General features: G+C 43.6%; 1 protein-coding gene across 4 annotated transcripts in view; it reads left to right on the top strand.

Moving 5' to 3' along the window:
• CRTC3 (CREB regulated transcription coactivator 3) overlaps nt 1-20,709 on the top strand; it is a 113,403-nt gene that overhangs the window by 65,644 nt on the left and 27,050 nt on the right. For all 4 annotated transcript variants that reach the window (XM_082388363.1, XM_082388362.1, XM_082388361.1 and 1 more), the window contains exons 3-6: nt 5,345-5,464; nt 12,977-13,038; nt 14,369-14,431; nt 16,637-16,737. In XM_082388363.1, coding sequence (XP_082244489.1) covers nt 5,345-5,464; nt 12,977-13,038; nt 14,369-14,431; nt 16,637-16,737 — 346 coding nt within the window. The remainder of the gene's footprint in view (nt 1-5,344; nt 5,465-12,976; nt 13,039-14,368; nt 14,432-16,636; nt 16,738-20,709) is intronic.

Genomic DNA, 20,709 nt, shown 5'->3' with positions numbered 1-20,709 from the left:
AATAAGCAACTCTCCAATTCTCAAACTTCAGCTCATTTCATGACTAAACATGGGCTTAGTAGTAGGAATCTGCCTGTGGTTTATTAGTCATGTAAGAAAGATCTGGGGTATCTAATTAGCCACAAAGTTAATGATCTGCCAGCGATGCGGTACGTCTGCTAAAAGAATCAATGCAAATGTAGGTCACATTGATAGATCAATAGTGTCTAATTAGAGGAAGTAATCTTCCCCCCAGGAAAGGTAAGGAAATCCAGCTGCCACGTTCAGCCATTCACCCCAGGCTGCAGCTTTCACAGGTGATGTGAGGGGACTGCAGATGGTGCTACACGTAAAGACACCTGCGTGAGGTCTCGGTCCTTGGGGGGAGTGCTCTGAGAGTGTGGTCCTGTCTGCCGTTGCCCTGCAAATCCACAACGCTGCTTCTTTTGGAGGATTCACGTGTCCTGTTTCATCTCGGAAATAGTTCTGCTATCAGCATTAGCCATGTCACCCCCGCCCTATCAGCCACCCTGATACCTGGAAACCTGAACCAATTTGCCATCCACGTAGAGGTATTTTCAGAAACAATCAGGAGCATGCAATCCTGCAAAGCGGGGAGAGCCTGAGACGGGGGCTCTCTGCAAGTGGACATTCAATTCCCAGAAGTACCTTGAACCGCTTTGAATTCGCCTCCTCCCCTCAAAGCCCAGCCACAGAAACTAAGTAAGAATTGCCTATGGCTAGCTACTTGCCAACTCAGGAAGCACCTGTACCCTCCCACCCCGGCCTCATTGTCCTTCACTGTTGAGATTAATGGAACCTTGATGTTTGGTCTGTACTCCACCTAGTCTACCCTCTCTCAGATTTGGGGACCTAAGCCCAGAATCCACCTTTCCCCTGCCTTGGGTTACCACTCGGTCATTCCTCTCCATGCTCAGCCCCTGGCAATTCAGTCACAATGTGAAACAGAATTCTCTGGCCACCCCTTCACTGCTCAGGTTCCTATTGAGCCTCCTGGTGCTAAACCTCACCCCTGCATTATCTCAGGCAGCCAGCAAGGACAGTGCCGCTCCCCATGTGCCATTCCCATCCGCTTTCCAGTGCCTGGGACCCTGCAGTAAGACCAATGCTGGCCCGGGCCTTGAAGAGGTTATTGGACCTCCCATCCCTATGTATTTCAGAATAAAAACTATTAAGCCATCCAGAACAAACAAACAAAAAGATAAGGAAATCCAGCTAAATTTTGATTTTTCCCACAATGAATACTTTGAATGTTATTGGACAGTCTCTCAATAGAGTCCTCCTCTTCTGTGTTGCCCTTTTCTTGCTTGTATCCTAAGAATGTGCTCGGTCTACCTATGGGTAGTCCAGCACCGGATCCCAGATAATCAGTGTGGAGGAGCTTTTGTATACGGGTGCGCAGGAGTCCTCTCTTCTCTACTTAGTGTCTGGGTCCCACGTTTTCAGATAGGGTGGTGCTTGTCAGAACCTGAGCCTGAGGCCCTCCTCAAAACATGTAGGCACCAATTTGCAGGATCTTTTGACTTTACACTTCCCTTGTTGCTCTTCATGAAAAGCAGGACTCTCCATCTCACTGCAGTCTCTCTGCCATCACTGCCGTTATCAGTCAGCTTTGCTACAGTACCAACCAATTCAAAAACTCTGGGACTTTCAGCAAACCTTTGTTTTTCACTCATATTCCCTGCTGTGCTCTCCTCCCTGTATCTTCCCCTTCTGCAACTGAGGTTGAAGCAGCATCCGCTCTTTGGGACATGGCATTCTCATGGCAGAAGGAAGGGTGTGAGAGTTTCTGTTTGGACAAGATGTATATCACGTGTGCTCATGATCCATTGATTAAAGCAAGTCACAAGACCCTGCCAACATTCTTTTCAGGCATTCATCCCAGATTGCAGCTTTCAGAGGTGACATGGCATGGGCAGCAGATGGGTGTGGGAGGCTCAGAATGCTGGGGGATGCCCCTAACGATGATGTCACTCCTGCTGTCCACAGAAGGGCTCTGCAGGGTGGCCTCACCTTTAACAAGATGCTCTCCAGTGTCCCACCACCTGGATATCCATCCTCCTTCTGATGCCCAGTGTATTGGCCTGCTTGACCTTCCCTAATAGAATACCACAGACTGGGTGGCTTAAACAACAGAAATTTATTTTTTCATAGTTCTGGAGGCTGCAAAGTTCAAAATCAAGGTGTTGGTAGTGTTGGTTTCTATTGAGGACTCTCTTCCTGGCTTGCAGATGGCTGCCTTCTTGCTTTGTCCTCACATGGCCTTTCATCAGTGTGCGTGTCCTCCTGGCGTCTCTTCCTCTTCTTAAAAGGACACCAGTCCTATGGATTAGATCCTACCTTATGACCTCATTTAACCTTAATTACTTCCTTAAAGGCCCCATCTCCAAATACAGTCACATTGGGGATTAGGGCTTTAATGCACAAATTCTGGGGACACAATTCAGTCTGTAACACCAAGTATCCTTGGGATAAGGCAGCTTTCACACACATAATCTAATTTCGTTTTCTCAACAAGCCTGTGAGGAAGTTATCAGATGATCATTTCCACTTTACAGATAAGGAAGACGAAGTAACTTGTTAGTAAGTGGAAGATTCTGGACTGAGACTGTTTTCTTTGATTCCAAACCACAAGTTCTTTGAACTGTATAATGGAGTTTTGGCCTTTTGAATGTTGGAAATGAAATACTGTATGCTTATTGAATTAATAACTGTAAGGATTACATAATATATGGAAGATTGTTTACAAAATGTTAAGTACGGAAAATAGATCACAAAAAATAAATGTGCTATGGGTGCCACCATGTAAAAACTATGGATAAAACTTGAAAAGGAACAGAAAAAATGAAGTACTTGGCCTTCAGGGTGGTAGGGTTTTATTTCTTTTTTGTATTAAAGTTAGCTTAAGAAACACATTTTTAAATAACAGAAATTTAGCTCTTATCAAGGACGAGATTGGAAGTTGGTGGGAACAGGAGAACTGTGTGTCTGTTTGTCCCTAGCTTTTTGGGAGCCAGAGACTTAGGCCAACTACCAAACACCATAGTGTTTAACAGACTCCTTCACTGTGAAACCTCCTCCAGTTCCAGCTTCCTGGACTGAACTGCTCTAATTCATTTGATGGGCAAGGCCCTGTGAGTTGAGAGGGCTAAAGTCAAATATAGTTTGGAAGAAGATCAACTACTACAGGGGCAGAGAGTTGAACTTGTACCACGGTGAGGAAGAGAAGAAAATATCAAATGTGGCCAGAGATTTCCCCCCTCCACACACACACACACACACTGAGTCCAAGTAATAATAGAGGATCTGGGCCAGCAGGGGTTAAGGCAAAAGAGGCAAGTGTAAATAGAAAATATATGTGTAATAGGAAGTCCAGAAGACATTCCAAGAGCTTTCTGCTTTTTGGATTCCCCCCCCCCTTTATTTTTAATTTTTAATTTTATTATTTTGGCCACGCTGTGCGGCATGCGGGATCTCAGTTCCCCTGCAGTGGAAGCACGGAGTCTTAACCACTGCACCACCAGGGAAGTCCCCTTGGATCCCCTTCTAAAGACCCTGAATGCCCCTTCTGTAGGCTGGCCTCTGGGAGCTCAGTCTGGCAGTAGTTGTGCTCTAAGACTCCTAGATGAAAATGTTGTTTTCAAGTACAGTTAACATTCGTGTGATTTTATTACCAGAGAGTCCTCCCTTTTCTTTTATCCTGGAACAAAGTAATCTGTCTCTTAAAATTACATCTATTGTGTAAGCAGGTCCTGATAAAGTGTGCCGTGGGTATTCATCCTCTTGATTAACAAAGGTGTTTCAATTTATCACTCCCTAGATTAGTGTGCTCTCTTGTCTGAGATCAACATCCATCTTACCTATCACAATGGATATTTTTCTTCCAGTACCAGAGGTTGTTCCTCAGTAAGATCTCTTTTATTTTAGGAGTTAATAGATTTGGATTGTAAAAACAGAGAAGAAGTGAGACAGGCTGGGACCTGGGACCCTTTGCTGGCAGAACTGTTCAACTAAACTAGTCCAGACATTTTATCAGTCCACTCGGGAGAAATAGGAGTCATTCCCAAATCCAATATGAGAAAATCTGTGTGTTTAACAAAGAAAAATTAGCGACCAATTCTTAACTAAAAGAAGCTCCCCCAGAAAGACATACTCCGTCAAAGGATTCCTTTCATGGTAAGCTAGGTATTTGACATATGATTCAAGTTACATAAAAGAAAATCTGTTTTCATGTATTTCACAAACATCTCTGGCATAATATTGTATACACATTGCCCCATTATGTGAGGTAGAATGGTCCAGCCTAGGATTTGGTTTTTGCTTGCGACCACCTAGAGGGGTGGGATAAAGAGGATGGGAGGGAGAAGCAAGAGGAAGGGGATATAGGGATATACGTATGTATATAGCTGATTCACTTTGTAATGCAGCAGAAACTAACACAACACTGTAAAGCAATTATACTCCAATAAAGATGTTAAAAGAAAAAAAAAAAAGTTTGCCTTTTATGATGCCAAACTCAAAAATGTCAAGAATGTCACCCAAGCCTCCCTTAATAAAGGACTTTGTATTTATTGACCATGGATTTATCTTGAATCTGTTTGTATTTTCATTTGTGCCATTTGGGGTATAATGAGTTGATAAAGAGTTGTGTGTTTCCCACTTGTATTCAGGAAGTATTCTTTTTTCTCTCCTTGACTCAGGGGTCACAAACTCAGATGTCTAACGTAAGAAGTCATTTGAGTGGTCTGGTGTCCCACCTGCAGAGAGCAGCTACTCTCAATTTCAGTCCCCATTGCCAAGTGGGAATTTGGGACCAGTGTGGCCAAGATGTTCAGATTTTTCACTAGAAGCCCCAAACGTGAATTTTTAAACATTGTCAAGTCAATCAAAAATATAAAAAGACACCGTATAGAGCAAGTAGTCCCCAGTCCCCAGTAGGTATCCCGTTTTATTTCTGGATGCCACATCTATGTTTCTGCACACTGCACGCTGTAGGTACTCAGTTCGTTTCTGTCTTAAGTATACCTCTTTTACATTTCATGCTTATCTCCTAGTTCCTGGGATTTGATGTATGAATCCATAGTCTCCAAATTGTGACAACTTTTAATATATCATTCTTTCAGCTTTCATCTTCACACACTAAAGACTATTTTAAATTATTCTGTAATGATGTAGAAACAGCTCCATGTGCTGCATTTTATTTACCTTGACTCAAGGCACAGTCATAGACACCAGTAAAATTATAAAGTCAGCCTTGTCGTCTGTTGTTGTGATCAGTTGGTGTTCTTGAGGGTGAGTGGCAATGTCACGGTCACAGGCCAACTCTTCTTCCTTCTCTCTGCAGCCGGCGTTCCACCCAGCTGACAGTGTGCGCGGAACCCGCCACCATGGGCTGGTGGAGAGGCCGTCCCGGACCCGCTTCCACCCCCTCCACCGACGGTCTGGGGACAAGCCGGGACGACAAATATCCTTTTTCATTGTCTGAGGAGAGGATAAGTTTTGAAAGGTTTTCAGGATGTATCTTCCCTGTCATTCCCCTTTGGCCTCAAAATCTTCATTTTATCTGATGAACGGAGGCAATAAAAATGAGTGAGTTGGAAACCAGAAACATCTCCACAGGTAAAAATTGGAAGGATCATTGTAGATGTTCACTTTATGAAAGTGTCCATAAAGTTCAGTTTAATGAAGTAACTGAACATAAACAACATGTATTTCAGCCCCATTGCAAGGCCTTCTCAGCATTTTCTTCAGAAATCAGCAAAGTCAGAATTAAACGTGACTTTGAATCAGGTTAGATAGATTTAATCTGTCTAGCTAAAACAGACAGATAGGTGATTTGTTTTTATTTCTGTTGACCCACTGACCTGCTGCTAGAACTTACAGAAGAAATTTCATATGATTTTCTATTTATGGAGTTTCAAACTCAGTAGATGACATCTAAAATATAAAGCTGGTATTTAGGAAAATCTTACGTAGTGATATTCACTCACACCAAACCCTATGCTATTAAGTAGGAAGAAAGAAAAGGGGATTGTGAATTCATCTGACAATTTTATTTATGAGGCCAGAGTGGGGTGTGCTGCGTTGAGTCCAGCATTGTGCTCAGGGCTTTTGGAAACAGACCTGAGCTGGATTTTGTGGGAGGAGGGCCTGCGTTCTCACTTCACTCTTCTCACCCGCAGGGGTGGAGGAAGACGAGAAAGGCGGGGTAAGTCTTACTGCAGAGCTGGATTCCTGGCAGTGATGGTAGAGTTGGCTTCACCAGCCTAGAAACCAGGAAGTGGGGGGAGGGCGATTATGTTTACTGAGCACCTACCCATGCCAGACACTGTGCTGGGCAATTCATATGTCATTTAGTCCTCAATACTTACTGAGCAGTTTACTTTATTTAACCCCCATTTTCCAATGAGGAAACTGAGTGTCAGAGTAACTTGCCCAAAATTCCACTGCTGAGGTTGGAGGGGCCCAGATTCAGCCCAGGTCAAGCTGACCCCCCAGCCTGAGCCCCTCCCTCACTACAGCACTCAGTGGTCCCCAGGATCACACTCAAGAGAGACCCCCTGGGAGGAATTGCGGTGGGGGGGGGTGGTGCACAGAGGAAACCACTGCTTCTCTTGCCCTCGGGCTTCTTGCAGTTTTCTGTCAATGTGAGGCGAGGGTAATGACCCCAATGAATGTTTACTTCTCCTCTCTGCCACCCCCAGGGACACACCACATTTGGTCCACTGAGATACCTTGACTTCTAATTTTGTATATTATGTGATCATTATCAGGCAAAATGAAGTTGATAACTGATTTTTTCCAGTTTCTTTCTGGGAGGTGAGAATTCTACCATTTAACCACCAATACCCCTCAAATTCCTTTCTGGAATGTGTAATAACTTTTACATAGAATGCAAAAGGAAAGGAGAATTGAGGCAGTACTTCAGCTAATTCACACATGTGCCGGTGGAGTAGTACCTGGAACCATTGTCTAAATTGCTTGGAATTTTCAAGTAAAAGAGTGTTTCTTTGCTTGATGTAACTAACATTATATCTTTTTCTAATTTCTCAATTCCCTCTTTCCCTTGTAGGTGTTCTCTCTAAATATTATAATACATATAGATATATTTATAGCTATCTCAAATCCTTTTTGCAGCAAGTATAGTCTAAATATATGCATGTACTCACAGCTTTTTAAACTAGAGGACTATCTAGAAGAGGAGGAGATTGAAGAAAAGCAACAGAGAAAAATGTTCATTCAGTTAACAACAGTTAGTGTTAGGCACCGTTTAGACACTATAGATATCATGGGAAGCATAACGTAGTCCCTGCCCTCAAGTTGCTTGTAGTTCAGTGGGAGAGGCAGCTGGGCAAGCGAACAGTGTCAGCACATGTGGCGAGCTGCAGGTGATGCAGTTTAGGGGCTGTGCAAGCTCAGAGGTGCACAGCCTGCACCAGTCTTGGGGAGACGGAGAAGGCATCCCAGAGGAAAATCTGAGGCTTGAAGGATGGGTAACAAGTGAGGGGATAGCATGTTTATTTATTTAACAGGTATTCACAGAGCCCCTTCTCTGTACAAGGTACTGTTCTAAGCACTGGGGACTCAGAGGTGAATGAGACAGACGTGTCCCTGCCTTCTTGAGTTTACAGTCCTGTGAGAGATGACAGACAACAAACAGGTAAAAAAAAAAAAAAAAGAAAAAAGAAAAAATTATTAAAGGAAAATAACTTCAGGTGGTTGTGATATGCAGGGAGGAAGACAGCCAGGAGGAGATGTTTCAGGCGGAGGGAACAGCTTGTGCAAAGTGCCGGAGGGAAGACTTCACTGTGTGTTCAGGTGACTCTATCTCTTTTCAGGTAATAAGTCATAGGTTAGAACTTGACTGTGTATACGGGTCAACTCATGAGGGCAGCAGCAAAGCAGATCAACTCCTAAGGGCAGGAGAGAAGCAAGAACCAAATAAATATACAGATGAATTAAAGTTGTTCATCAGACAGTACAAGTCTGATTCACAGACCATGAGATGTCTCTCTGAAGCACCTAACGAGGGTCCTGGGACTGACATCTGCTGACTCAAAAGAATTCTTTAGCGTAGGCCTGCCCATGAATAAACAGCAAGTCTCTTTTGAAGAATCAAGGGACCTTGAGCTCCTAGTAAAATATAAAAGTGGGATGATTTTATGTCGAAGATATGAATATATTCAGGAGAAGATGGGGAAGAGGGCTGCAATTCCATCTTTCCTTTCCTGGCCTGCATTCATTTGATTTTGCAGTAATTTGCTTAAAATGGTTGCCTTTCTCACCGGTCTATTACCTCCTTAATGAAGTTTTATTATTCGGAAGTATTAACACCGGTTTGAATCTTTGCTAGAACAAAGAGAAGAAATGTATTCAGAATTTTCTTCTTCCAGCTGTTTCTTGGCTTGGGTGTTATTTTAGAATGCGCACACTGGCTTAGAGAAGGGTTCAGTCCTATGATCTCAAACGAACATTGTTAACAGTGTGGGCAGCCACAAGCAGTGGAGATCTGGCACAAGGGCATTCCTCCCGTGGTGGGCATTGGGCGGCCATCATCGCAGGGAAGGCTGGCACAGTAGGCTCTGGGCTCTGCTGTTGGCATGGGGGCCGCCACAAGCAGAGACCAGGGCACTGCGCACCTGACATCTGGCCCGGGGCTGCACTCAGGGCAGCAGAGAGGCGCTGCCTGGTCCCCAGCTGGGGGCCTGGGCCTGAGAACTCGGAGGAGAGGCTCTCCTACCTTCCTGCAGCTGCTCGTGTCTTCAGCAGCCCTTCTCACTCCTCAAAGGCAGCAAGCATGTATCCCAAACACCATCCTGTTGAATTTCTGAACTATTAACATAAATTTACAGCAAATATAATATTATCTCAGACCTGTGGGTAATACATTGAAGAAAAGGGGGACACACTGAAGAATCATAAGAAGCACCTTCCTCTAAAAGAGATGTGTTTTTAGGAAGAAAGAAAAACAAATGTTTAGAAATTTTCTGATTTACATTCCCAACAAGGTTTGAGAGTATATTGTGTCCAGAAAACTAGGGTGAACGGTCATGAAGAGATGCCTTAAGACCCGCCAAAGCTAGGAATGGCTTTCCTCTTTGGAATAGGCCTTGCTTTGATTCTTTTCATACAATGAGATGAAAATTTTAGGACGTCGGTTTATAGAACACCGTTTCTTTGAAATGCACTGCCTATTATATTTGAGAAATGTCGGGCTCTCTGTATCTTCTTGAAGCTTCACAGTTTATATTAGGGCTCTGAGAAGCCTGGCAGTTAAGAAACTTCTTGTCTTTAATCCAGGGTTTCCAAAACTTACTTGATCACAAAACCTAGTTTTTACCTAACACCCATTAAGGATTTCCATCTCGGAGGATAAGGAAATGCTAGTTTTTAGAGTTTTAAGGGGAAAGTAGTCAGACTTCAAAATCCCACATGCCGCCTATTTGTCACTCGCGTGCTGAGGTAAACAGGAAGACATTTTCATACACACAGGGGCTCAAAAAAGATCTCACTCATGTACCTCCCTTCATGTTTGACTTTTAGATGTAGTCTGGCAGGACATAGTTGGAGGTAAAAGGACAAGAGGAAGTTGAGCGATGGTGAAGACATGGTTGAGAAATTAGGAAGGAACCAAATTGTGGTCAGTTTTATATGTTAAGTCTGACCCTGGCACTTGTCTTGATGGGTGGATGGGTTCTTTTAACCCACCAGACCTGGAGTTCACGTACCCCACCGGCTGCGTGGACCATCGTGAACCTGCCCCACAAACTCTGTGCCTGGAAGAACACGGAGTTGCAGAGGGCAAGAGAGAACATGGTCGCCCCCAGGCTGCTCAAGAAGGCAGTTCCTGAGCCCTGCCCCAGGTGCCCTTACCGCATGGGAACAGGAAGCCGAAAGAAGAACCCGGCTGTGCTCACCAGCCACGAGCAGGCAGCACAAGAAAGAGACAGGGTCGGACTTGTTTGGAGCTTCTGAGGCTCAGTGACCCCACCCACAGGGAAATGGGCCAGCAGATGTCCTGTCATATCAACAGAAGGGCTACTCCCCTTCCTTTGGGAAAGAGTGAGTGAGAACTTTCCCTCTAACACTCCCCGAGCTGAGAAGGAGCAGGAGTCCCCTTGTCGATAGACTGAGGCAGGAACGCGAGGGGAAGGATTTTCCGCTACAGAACTGCAGGGACTTGGGGAGAGAGAACAGCCCGGGATGACTGACATTTCCACCTGGAGCACCTGGGCGGATGGCACCCTCCGTTACATACGATGGACTCCTGACAAGACTAGCAGGCGAGAGGCAAGATGATGAGTGGGGTTTTAGGTAGAATTTGAGGTACTTTTGGTAGAGAAGCTGAGTAGGCCGTTGGAAATCTGGGCTTAAAGTTCATGAGAACTGTTGGGAGCTGGAGGTATGGATTTATGAGTTACTGGGCTATGGATGATGGATGGAGCCAAAGGCATGGGTGGGACCGACCAAGGTGAGCATGGAAGGCAGGACACTCTTCCCAAAGTGGCTGTGCCCGGAGTCTCCAGCCTCTCGCCCTGCTCTCACTCTGTGAGACCCTTCTCCCCATCCTGTCCTTTTGAGAGCAGTGTAAGCAGATGTGGGCCGAGAGGCTGTGAGGCCACAGAAGCTCTGGACCATCAGGGTTGAAGGCAGAAGAGGAGGAGCCAGAAAAGGAGTGCACAGGGGGATAAATAAAAAGGCCCATTATAATGTGGGATTGTTTGTTTTTGGATTTTTTTTTAAAATGTGGACCTTTTTTAAAGTCTTCATTGAATTTGCTACAATACTGCCTCCATTCCATGCCTTGGCTCCTTGGCCGCAAGGCATGTGGGATCCCAGCTCCCCAACCAGGGATCGAACCTGCACCCCCTGCGCCGGAAGGCGAAGTCTCAACCACTGGACTGCCAGGGAAGTCCCTGTGGGACTGTTTTTTGACTTAGGTTTAACTAACGTGGTACTGGGTGAGGAGCTGATCTGGCTTGTTAAAAACCCTGCCACCTCTGCTGCTGTTCTGTTTGTTTGCTGGCAACCAGCAAGCACTCTAGAAATGTTTGTTGAATTAAATGGTAAATTCAAGTTTACAAATAAGGGTATTTTTTCTGTCTTTAGGATGTTCTTTAGGACATATTAGTGTTGTAGAGTAATTAAAGCCACCTGAACAAAGTTTTCTGAAATCTTCAGAAGAACAAATAAACCTTTTCTAGGTTTTCTTCTGTTGAATTTAGCTGTAAGCTATTGACATTAGTGGTTACTAACATTAGTGGTTCTCTTGGTGCTAACAATTGTTGGGTTTTTGAATATCCATTAAGTGAGATGTGAATGGTGAGAATTGGGAGAGCTCAGAGGTCACATCTTTTAACTTTTGATGCCTCAGCCTACTCATATTAAAATTTCAGGAATTTACTACATTTCCGTGTTGTTAATATACATCAGAAAGGCTAAAATGCTGACTTATACCTCAACATTGAAATAATTGATGTTTGATCATTGCACTACTATTACACCACTGCATTCTAATTTGTATTACAGGTTCCAGATAAGTGGACTTAAGGACTTTAAGGGTGGCAATGTCCTGAGGGAAGTGGTAAACTTCTGCTTCTGAAATTTATCTTTTCTGGACAGAGATTCATCAAACTCTGCAGGAAAGAGAAAGGCTCAATGCCTTCTCCCTAATGGCTCTGCCAACTGAGATACTGATGTGCTTCCTCTCAGAGGGCCTTCTTATTTCTTTATCACCTTTTCCTCTTTTGTCTCCTTCTGCAGTCTATTCTCATCTGTACTTTGCATACATTAAGCCTGATATTTGGTGTTGAAGAAATGTCTGGTCTCTCTTTTGAAAATATCTCTGTTTTATTGCCTTGACTAAGATTCAGATTAAGAATGAAGGTAACTAGACATGACAAAACTAATACACAGGAAGTGAACCTTGTGATCCTAATGCTTCTGGCAAAGGAAATATTTCATAAAGAGTTCATTAGTGCCCATGTTTTACTAATGCCAGATTCTGTCTGTAGGATAGGGTCCTTCTCCGTTGGCTCCCATTTCCTCCTGAGCCCTAGCTGATGATGGCTTCTTTTATACAGAATCATTGAAGATTTTTTAGCAGGAGAATAATATGATATAAAATGTTTTGAGAAGGCTATTCTATATGTATAATTAACTAAATTAACCAAAACGGCTCTACTGTGCTCAGCATGTATAGTGTAGCATCACATTTGTTTTTCCATATTTCCATTTCACCTGGAATATGTTCTAAGGCAAGCTAGACCAAGTGAAGAATACAGAAATTATAAAACGGGGCCCCTGACAACCCAAGGAGGTTCACATTTCTCCACAAACCTAATGCCGCTCTCTTTTGGTTATAAGAAACAGAAACCCTCAACTTGGAAAAAAGGAAATTTATTGGCTTATGTCACTAGAAGCCCAAGGGGCTAGATCCAGGGGTTTGTACAATAGCATCGAGATTCAGTATCTGTGAGGTGCTACCTCTGAATTGACTTCCAGGGAGAGAAAGCCAGGTCCACGTAGTCCTCGGGCTCACCACCTCAGCTGGGGGCACTCCTTTTCCCCCTTGTTTGTATCATGAGCCCATCCCTGAACCAGTCACAGTGGGATAAGTTACCTTGACTGGAAATACTGGGTCTGGGTACAGTTTGTGTGGCAGGCAGGCCCACACAGAATGACAGCCTTACCAGGTTTCGGGTCGGGGTGGAAGCAGTTCTTGAAAGTAAAAGATGTTGGGCAAGCAGAAAAAAAATAAGAAACACCCCATGTGAATCATGCAAAGATGGCACTGGTTAGAAGATAGAATAGATTTTTCCAGAGGAAGTTGATAAGACAAACCATGGAGGAAGAGATGTCGGGTGTAGAGATAAAGATAAGAACCAGAAAAGTTGTTGAACTCCCCACGATTCCAGCCTCTTAGTTCTGCTTCAACTTTCCATTCATTATATTTTTCCTTTATTGAAAATTCTACTTTGATGGTAGTACATTTGGAGCTAATTACGCCTCGCAGCCCCCGGATGAGAGTTGGCCAAGGTAAGCAAGCCTTATTTTCAAAGATATGATGGGCATGTGCTATTTTTGGATGGTTTCGCTTTATTGTATCCACCTTGAATGTTGTTTTAGAAATTTCTAATCTAAAGCACAGACTCTTGTTTTCTCTTATAAAACTTAAGTCTTTCCATGTATAATCATAGACTTATATGAAAGTCTAAAATTAAGTTATTTAAATCAATCTAGATCTTCATTTTAAAGACCAAATAGAAACACATTTGGAATACAATTACCAACATAATACTCTGATTTTGTATTCTTATATTTGAATATATAACGTGTCTTGGTAAGCTACTGAAAGAAACATAAGGCTTTAGTAAGCTCCTAAAGCTAATTTGCATAGTGGATTTGACCTAGGGTCTCTCTGAGTATTTTTGTATATAGAGAATATATACCAAAAAGTTGAGTGTTTTTGAATACTGAGGGTGACAGAATATAAAAGTAACTGAAAAGATTGTTACATCCGATGGATGCATGGTATCATTTTCAGATCACCTAGTCAGATTTAAGAGGCATTTGAAATGTACGTATTGAGAAAATTTAGCTCTCTGGGTTGAGATCTATTCTCCATCCATTCTCGGGGCAAACACTGGCAGCACTTACTGTGGATAATGTAGTCAGGACCTGGAAAAGGTCTATATGAAGATGGGTGACAGCTGGCCCCTACCTCAAGTAGGTTCTCAGCAGCGCTTAAGAATCTTGGGATCCACGATTGTAGGACAAGGACAATATTTTGTTTTAAATCATAAAAGGATACCTCCAAATTGAGATTTTAAAAATTTGTATTCAAGAAAAATTGTCGTAGGCTTTCCAGAGCGTGAGGATTAGTCAGATTCATAGTTTCATAAACTGGGCTACTGTAACAGTTATATTCCTCTTTATGGGCATCTGTGTGGGGTTGCAGCATTTCTGCTTCCAGGCCGGCCAGGCACCCGCACGCGCACACTCCACGCACTCGGGGTATGTGACAAGGGATAGTTTTTCACACATCTGGAGTAAGACCTCACATCCCCAGAGAGGAACTGGTCATAGATTTGAAACATTTCAAAAGGCATTCAAAGGTGCTTGTTTGACCTTTAAAAAAAAACAAAACAAAAACCTTGTTATGTGCCCAGCTATCTCATTTGCTCCTCCTGTTCCCATGGATTTGTGATAGTTTTTATCATGGAAATCAGAAATCACAGGAACTGGAGAGGTCAGCCGTGCAGCTGGGTTAATAGAGGAGCCAGTTCTCAAACCCAGGCCGGAGGTTCTCCTTTGCTCCCCGTGGATTGAACTTCTTTTTCTTTGTATGTTATTCTGGTTTTTAAAGGCAGCAGCCTCCTTGGAAGGAAGAGAAGCACCCTGGGTTCAGGCTAACATCTGCACTTAACAGGTACATGGCTTGTTTTCTAGTAGAAATAAACTTTAAGCCAGTCACCTTGATTGTCCTGATGTTTTCCAATATATCATCCATTTGCCAGAGTACGTTTATATCAGTTGTGTTTATATGAAGTGTATATGAAGTATATAAAATGAAGTATATTTTTAAAAAGTATATAAAAAAAATTATGTGAAGTATATAAAAATTATATGAAGTATATATAAAAAAAAAAAAAAGGAACCCAAATCTCCCACCAGGTAGTGAACGTCTGCTCAGGACACTACAGCAGTGTGAGAACATGAGGTCTGATTGGATAACAGAGTCTGCCTCTCTTACTCTGTGACCTTGAGCAAGTTAGGTACCTTCCCTATGCCTCAGTTTACTCATCTGGAAAAGGGAGATAACAGTACCAACATCAAGGGGTGGTTGTGAGGATTAAATAAGATACATAAGGAACTTGGGAATCGTAAGTATTCAATATACATTAGCTATTAAATAATCACTTTGAGCTGGACCCCAGTGGTAAGTGTTCTACATAGGTCATTTTTTTCGATCCTAATAACATCCTACAAGAATGAGTAGTATTTTCTGTTCTAAGAGGTTATAAACGACTTGTCCAAGGCCACTTAGCTAATATGTGATGGAACTGGGATTTAAAAAAAAAAAAAAATCAGTGCAAAATTTTAACATATACAAAAAAGAGTTGGAAAGGAAAATAGTTATAAGAATTCCGTGTGCCCATCCTTCAGCTTCTATTTCTACCCCACTGTCCCCCACACCCCCATCCCACCACCGGCCAGATAAATAAAGTATTTCACCTGTAAATATATCTAGCAGTATAAGCCTGATAGGAACCTTTTTTAAAAAAACATAACCACGATGCCATTATTACACTTAACAAAATTAACAGTAATTTCTAACATTATTTAATACCCAGTCTGTATTCAGATTTTCCCAGTTGTCTCTCTGCATTTGATTGATATTCTCCTGAGTCTTTTTGAATCTGTAAAGGAGCTAGAATCTGAACCCAGGGCTCTCTGATCCCAGAGTCCACACTCTTCCTGTTTTTCATGCAGGTTCTGAACCGCCTCTCCCTTGTCTGAACACAACACAGCCATGGTGCACAGTCAAGCCACATGGCTTAGTGGCCACAGGAGGCCATCACCTGGAACAGCCCACAAAGAAGCATTTTAGATTAATTTCAAGTCTCTCACAAGTTCTTTTTATGGCAGACAGTTTGACCCTTGGATGAGATAAGTAAATAATATCTCTTGGAGTCGAAGCTAAATATAAATTGGAGCTGTCTGGGAGAATTCCAGAAATTTGCTATAGTTCAGCGGTTCCCAAAATGTTTGTCTTAAGACTCCTTTGCAATCTTAAAAGCCATTGAGGCCCTCAAACAGTGTTTGTTTGTGTGAGTATATTTGTTTGTATTTCACTATTGATATTGGAAATTAAATTGAGAGATATATAGAAGATACTTATTAATGCATTTAGAAATAACAAAATAACAATAATAAACTCATTACATGTCAATAAATATCTTTTTTTAAGAAGCACAGTTATATTTTCTGAAACAAAAAAAATTTACTGAGAAGAGTGGCATTGTTGTACCTTTTACAAATCTCTTGAAGATAGCTCGATTCGCTGCTTGTGCATTCAGCCTGCGGTGACATCACAGGTCACGAGGCTGCTGGAAAACTACTGTGCTCATGAGAGAGCGAGAGTGAAAGGGCAAAGGACACATTAGGGTTATTTTGAAAGTTGTCTTGACCTTGCATTCTCCCTGGAAGGGTTTGAGAGTCACTGCTATAGGTGATCCTTCATATAGGAGAAGTTATTCTCAGATGGGGAAAAGCTAGTGCAGCCACAGAGAATATACTGATCACAGCGATCTTCTGAGTTGCGAGGAAAACTGGGAAGTTTCTTGGAGGAAGCCGTGAATCCAGGGTCTGCCTTGTTGAACCAGATCATTATGCCATTAGCTTCAAAGGAAAAGATCATACAAGTACAAATTACAGTCTTTTGGGTGTGGGCCATCCTCAGAGGCTGTTACTGATCTAAGGGACTTCAGGTAGGTCCAGACCCCTCATTTTATGGATGATTGCAAATCTGTTATTCTTGCCTTCTCTCCTGTCGGTAATTTTCAGCAAAGAACATTGCATTTTCACTAAGGAAAAATGGATTTTCAGCCAGACTCTCTCCTCCCCCCATTAGGACCAATTCTGACTCTGCTCTTCACACGAGTGCTCTGAGCACCAAGCCCCAGGACCCCTATGGAGGAGGGGGCCAGTCGGCCTGGCCTGCCTCATACATGGGTAAGACATGCAGGCCTGATGCTAACAGCATCTGTGCCTTCTCATTCTGTCCTATGGGAACCGGGAGAGAGAAAAGCTTAAACCACGAGTGCATTTCCCCGATTCGTCGTCCTCAGGGAAAAACTCCTGGCAGGGGAGATATGTGTGTGCTCATGATGAAATAAGAATGGAGCTTCTCTCCTGCCTCTTCCTCTGCAAATTCTCTCTTCTTGGCATCTCTTGACCCTCCAGCTTCCTCTACTCCACACTCTTCCATTTTCAGGCCCTCATCATTTTTATAGGGACTCATAACAACTTGCTAACTGGTCTCCTTATTTCCAGTCTTATGTCCTCCCAATCCAGTTTTATGTTGGGTTCTCTGAAAGTCCTTTTTTCCCATCCAGAATCTGGACAAACTGAGAAATAAAAGTAGAAGTGACGGGTGGAGGTAAATACCACCTTTCTTCCTGACAAGAGGAAGTGACTTCTCTCTGTGGGTCCGTGGCTGTTAAGACTGAACCCCAGAGGGAGACTGACGCCCCCAGTGGCCGGCAGCACTGGCCCAGGGCGCCCCGCCCCCGCCCCCGCCCCCCGCAGGAGCACCGAGGTCAGACTGCAGGGCAGGGCCGGCAGGGAGGCTGCTCTCCGAGGGAAGGCGCGCCCCTGGCCAGGAGGAGCGGGAGCCAGAGTGGAGGCGGCACCCCCGCTCACTTGTTCCCCTCTTTGCTGCAGGTCATCGTTCCACCTCCCTGGGGCCAGAGTGAGTAAAGGAGTGGAGAGAGGCCAGGGGGGACCAGGAGTGGGGAAAAGATTCATGCTGTCTACTTCCAGAGTGAACCCACATCTGATCATATTCCTCTCCTGCTTAAAATCTCAGTGCCACCCCCTCACCTCTCAGAGAGAGTCCAAATCTCTCAGTTTGGAATGACGCGAACTCTAGGATCTGGCCCTTGCCCACCTCTCTCCCTTCTCTCCTCACTCACCAGCCCCTCCCCCCAAGTGGGTGAACTACTTCAGTTTCTATTAATGTTCCATCCTCTTCCCATCTCCTCCTCTCTTAACTTACTCCTGGCTCACCTGACCAGGGCCCTCAGCTTTGTCCCCACGTCTGTGGAGCCATCCTTGACCTTCCTCCCTTTGCCAGCCCAGAACTCCCCATGTCCTTCTAACATCCCTAAGCTCCTACCTATAGATGGCCATCTCGGCACCTGTGTCACTTGACTGCCTTTCTCGTGGATGTGCTTCTCTCCTTCTGCTCCCAGGAGATTTCTTACAGTCAGCGTCTTATGGTCTTACCTTCCGCACAGTGCCTGGCACAGAGGAGTCCTCAGTGACGGAGAGGGTGGAGAAATTACTCAGTGGCTTATGCGTACAGAGCACACTCTAGTTGCTGAATCTAACCTGCACGTGAACCAAGTCTGGTTCACTAAGACACAGACCAAGCCTGCCTTTCTGGGGCTTATAATCTAGTAGGAACAATGGTCCTGAACTATCCATTCCTTATGCACATTGACTCTTGTCCGTAAATAGGGCTGTGTGTTTGGTCTTGAAATGGGAATAAATAAATCTTTGCCCAAGATAATGCTAGCTTTTCTAGTTTTCTTTACTTTTTAGGTAGTTTAAACCCTAAATAGTCTCTTTTCCTTCTGAGGAGAATATTCCGGGTCTTATTTCCTTGCATATAGTAGGGATGGGATTTAATAATCCCTGTATTGTTGTAATAATGCTGCATTTGTTCCCTTGGTGAAATTCAGGGATGCCACATTTACCCGAACAGTTTGTCAAGTATGAGCTCTTTTAGAATTGGTTAGGACCGTCTAGCTATGTTTCCACACATGGGGATATGAGAGTAAAGCTGGCAGTTACGTTGGAATTGGATATGGGTCCACTGCTCACCACTTAGAGAGGTAGGATATACGGGAAGATGGAGTAGTTTAGCTTCCGTATAGGTAGGGTTGTAGGTAGACTATAGGCATGTATAAGCCTAAACAAAGTGCAGCAAGCGCTTAGTCTCCCCAGATTGGGAGGGAACCAGACTGATAGGCTTTAACCTGGAACCCTCAAAAAAGAGCTGCATTTCTGCCTCTGCCATTCCTTCATTCGTGTCACCCTCTGTTTAAAGTTTACGCTTCTCTAGAAAGGGCCAAAGGCCTAGAGAGAACAAGGAAATCATAGGTAACAAGATCTTGAGGCCTGCATGCAGAGAGAAAAAAAAAAAAACTAAAGAAAGTGATTAATTGAGTGAAGTATTTATGCCAAGAGTGATGTAGCCTCTGAGGGAAGAGGTGAGAAATGTCAGAAGGTGTGAGTGAGGATGAATAAGAAAAGCAGAAGAATGTCAGTGTTGATCCTAGTAGACAGAGCAATACAAAAAGCAGAAAGAAAGAAATCCTGGAGCAGAATTCCTGGGTTACTCCTTTTCACATCAGCAGTTAGAAACCGTTGGGCCCCAATATCTCTCAACCGTGGAAGGTGGGCCGACCTCCAGCTTGAATGTCTGAGCTGTGTGCCTGCTTCTGCAAAGTTGCCTTGCAAGTATAGCAGAACTCAGAAACACATCCAAATATGGATGTGTTTACATGGGAAAGCCAGTGTGTTTAAAATATTATTCAAGTCTCCAAGGATAGGAATTATTTCTGGAGAATTATATTTGTTGGTGGGAGCTATTTTAAATAGTTTCATGTACTTTTCCCCCTGTCATTCATTTAAGTTTTTCATTTTCTTTCCTTTTGGACTTTAAAAATATCAACTAGCTTTCCAAAAGGTATTTCTTACTATTGGACCAACCAAATAAAGTAAAGATTTAAAAAGTGATGGGAAGATATAATTGAAGCCCAGAATTAGGCTCCACAGCAGAAGCAGTAACTGCTCTTTCCCTGGGAATCTTTCCTGAGCGCAATGATGTAACCTCAGTTAATGTTCCCATTATTTATTTATTTTTTTAATGACCAGATGATAAGGGAGCATCTGCTCACAGCTTAACTACATAAACAATAAACTATGATACATTCATGAGCAGAGGTTTGTGTCCCAAGAAAACAAAGCCATTAGACTGATACGTAGTTAGTAATTTTCATAATGGTTATTGAGTTGCACGGCAATTAGGCATCCATGGTAAGCAGTTGATGTAAATGCTAGAAATAAACTTTTATACATCCAAACAAGATTTTTATAATTTCTCTCTTCTTGTTTAATTATCCAGAATTTATAAAGAGAAATATTGATCATTTCCCTGGCAGCATGTGCAGTTTAATTACCATTTCACAGGCACACACCCACACCCACACACACACCCCGCAATGGGTAAGCATGAGGGCACTCTGTGACACTTGCCCCGTTGCCCTGTCGCATAGCCTAGGACTGTCCCTATCTCCCCTCCACTCCTCACCAGCGAGTGGAGGAGGGGGCTGTGGTGGTCCCTGTCCTTTCAGGGGGCAGTCTAGAGCTACGGGCAGAAGAGGGCATGAGGGTTGTCGTCTTTGCACCCAGAGTGGTAGATGCTGAGTGTCACCAGCTTTGAGAACTACAGCCCTGAGCTCCTCCCCAGGGAAAGAGGCCTGCCTCCCCCCTCAGTGACCTTGCCAGAGGCAACACCTTTGACCAGCGCAGTTAAAGTTTTTTTTTTTTTTTTTTTTTAACATCTTTATTGGAGTATAATTGCTTTACAATGGTGTGTTAGTTTCTGCTGTATAACAAAGTGAATCAGTTATACATATACATATGTTCCCATATCTCTTCCCTCTTGCATCTCCCTCCCTCCCACCCTCCCTATCCCACCCCTCTAGGTGGTCACAAAGCACCGAGCTGATCTCCCTGTGCTATGCGGCTGCTTCCCACTAGCTATCTGTTTTACGTTTGGTAGTGTATATATGTCCATGCCACTCTCTCACTTTGTCACAGCTTACCCTTCCCCCTCCCCGTATCCTCAGGTCCCTTCTCTAGTAAGTCTGTGTCTTTATTCCTGTCTTGCCCCTAGGTTCTTCATGACCTTTT

This window comes from Balaenoptera borealis, assembly GCF_965194805.1.
Source record: "Balaenoptera borealis genome assembly, chromosome: 3".
Taxonomy (NCBI): Eukaryota; Metazoa; Chordata; class Mammalia; order Artiodactyla; family Balaenopteridae; genus Balaenoptera; species Balaenoptera borealis.
This window is presented reverse-complemented; position numbering and strand designations above follow the sequence as displayed.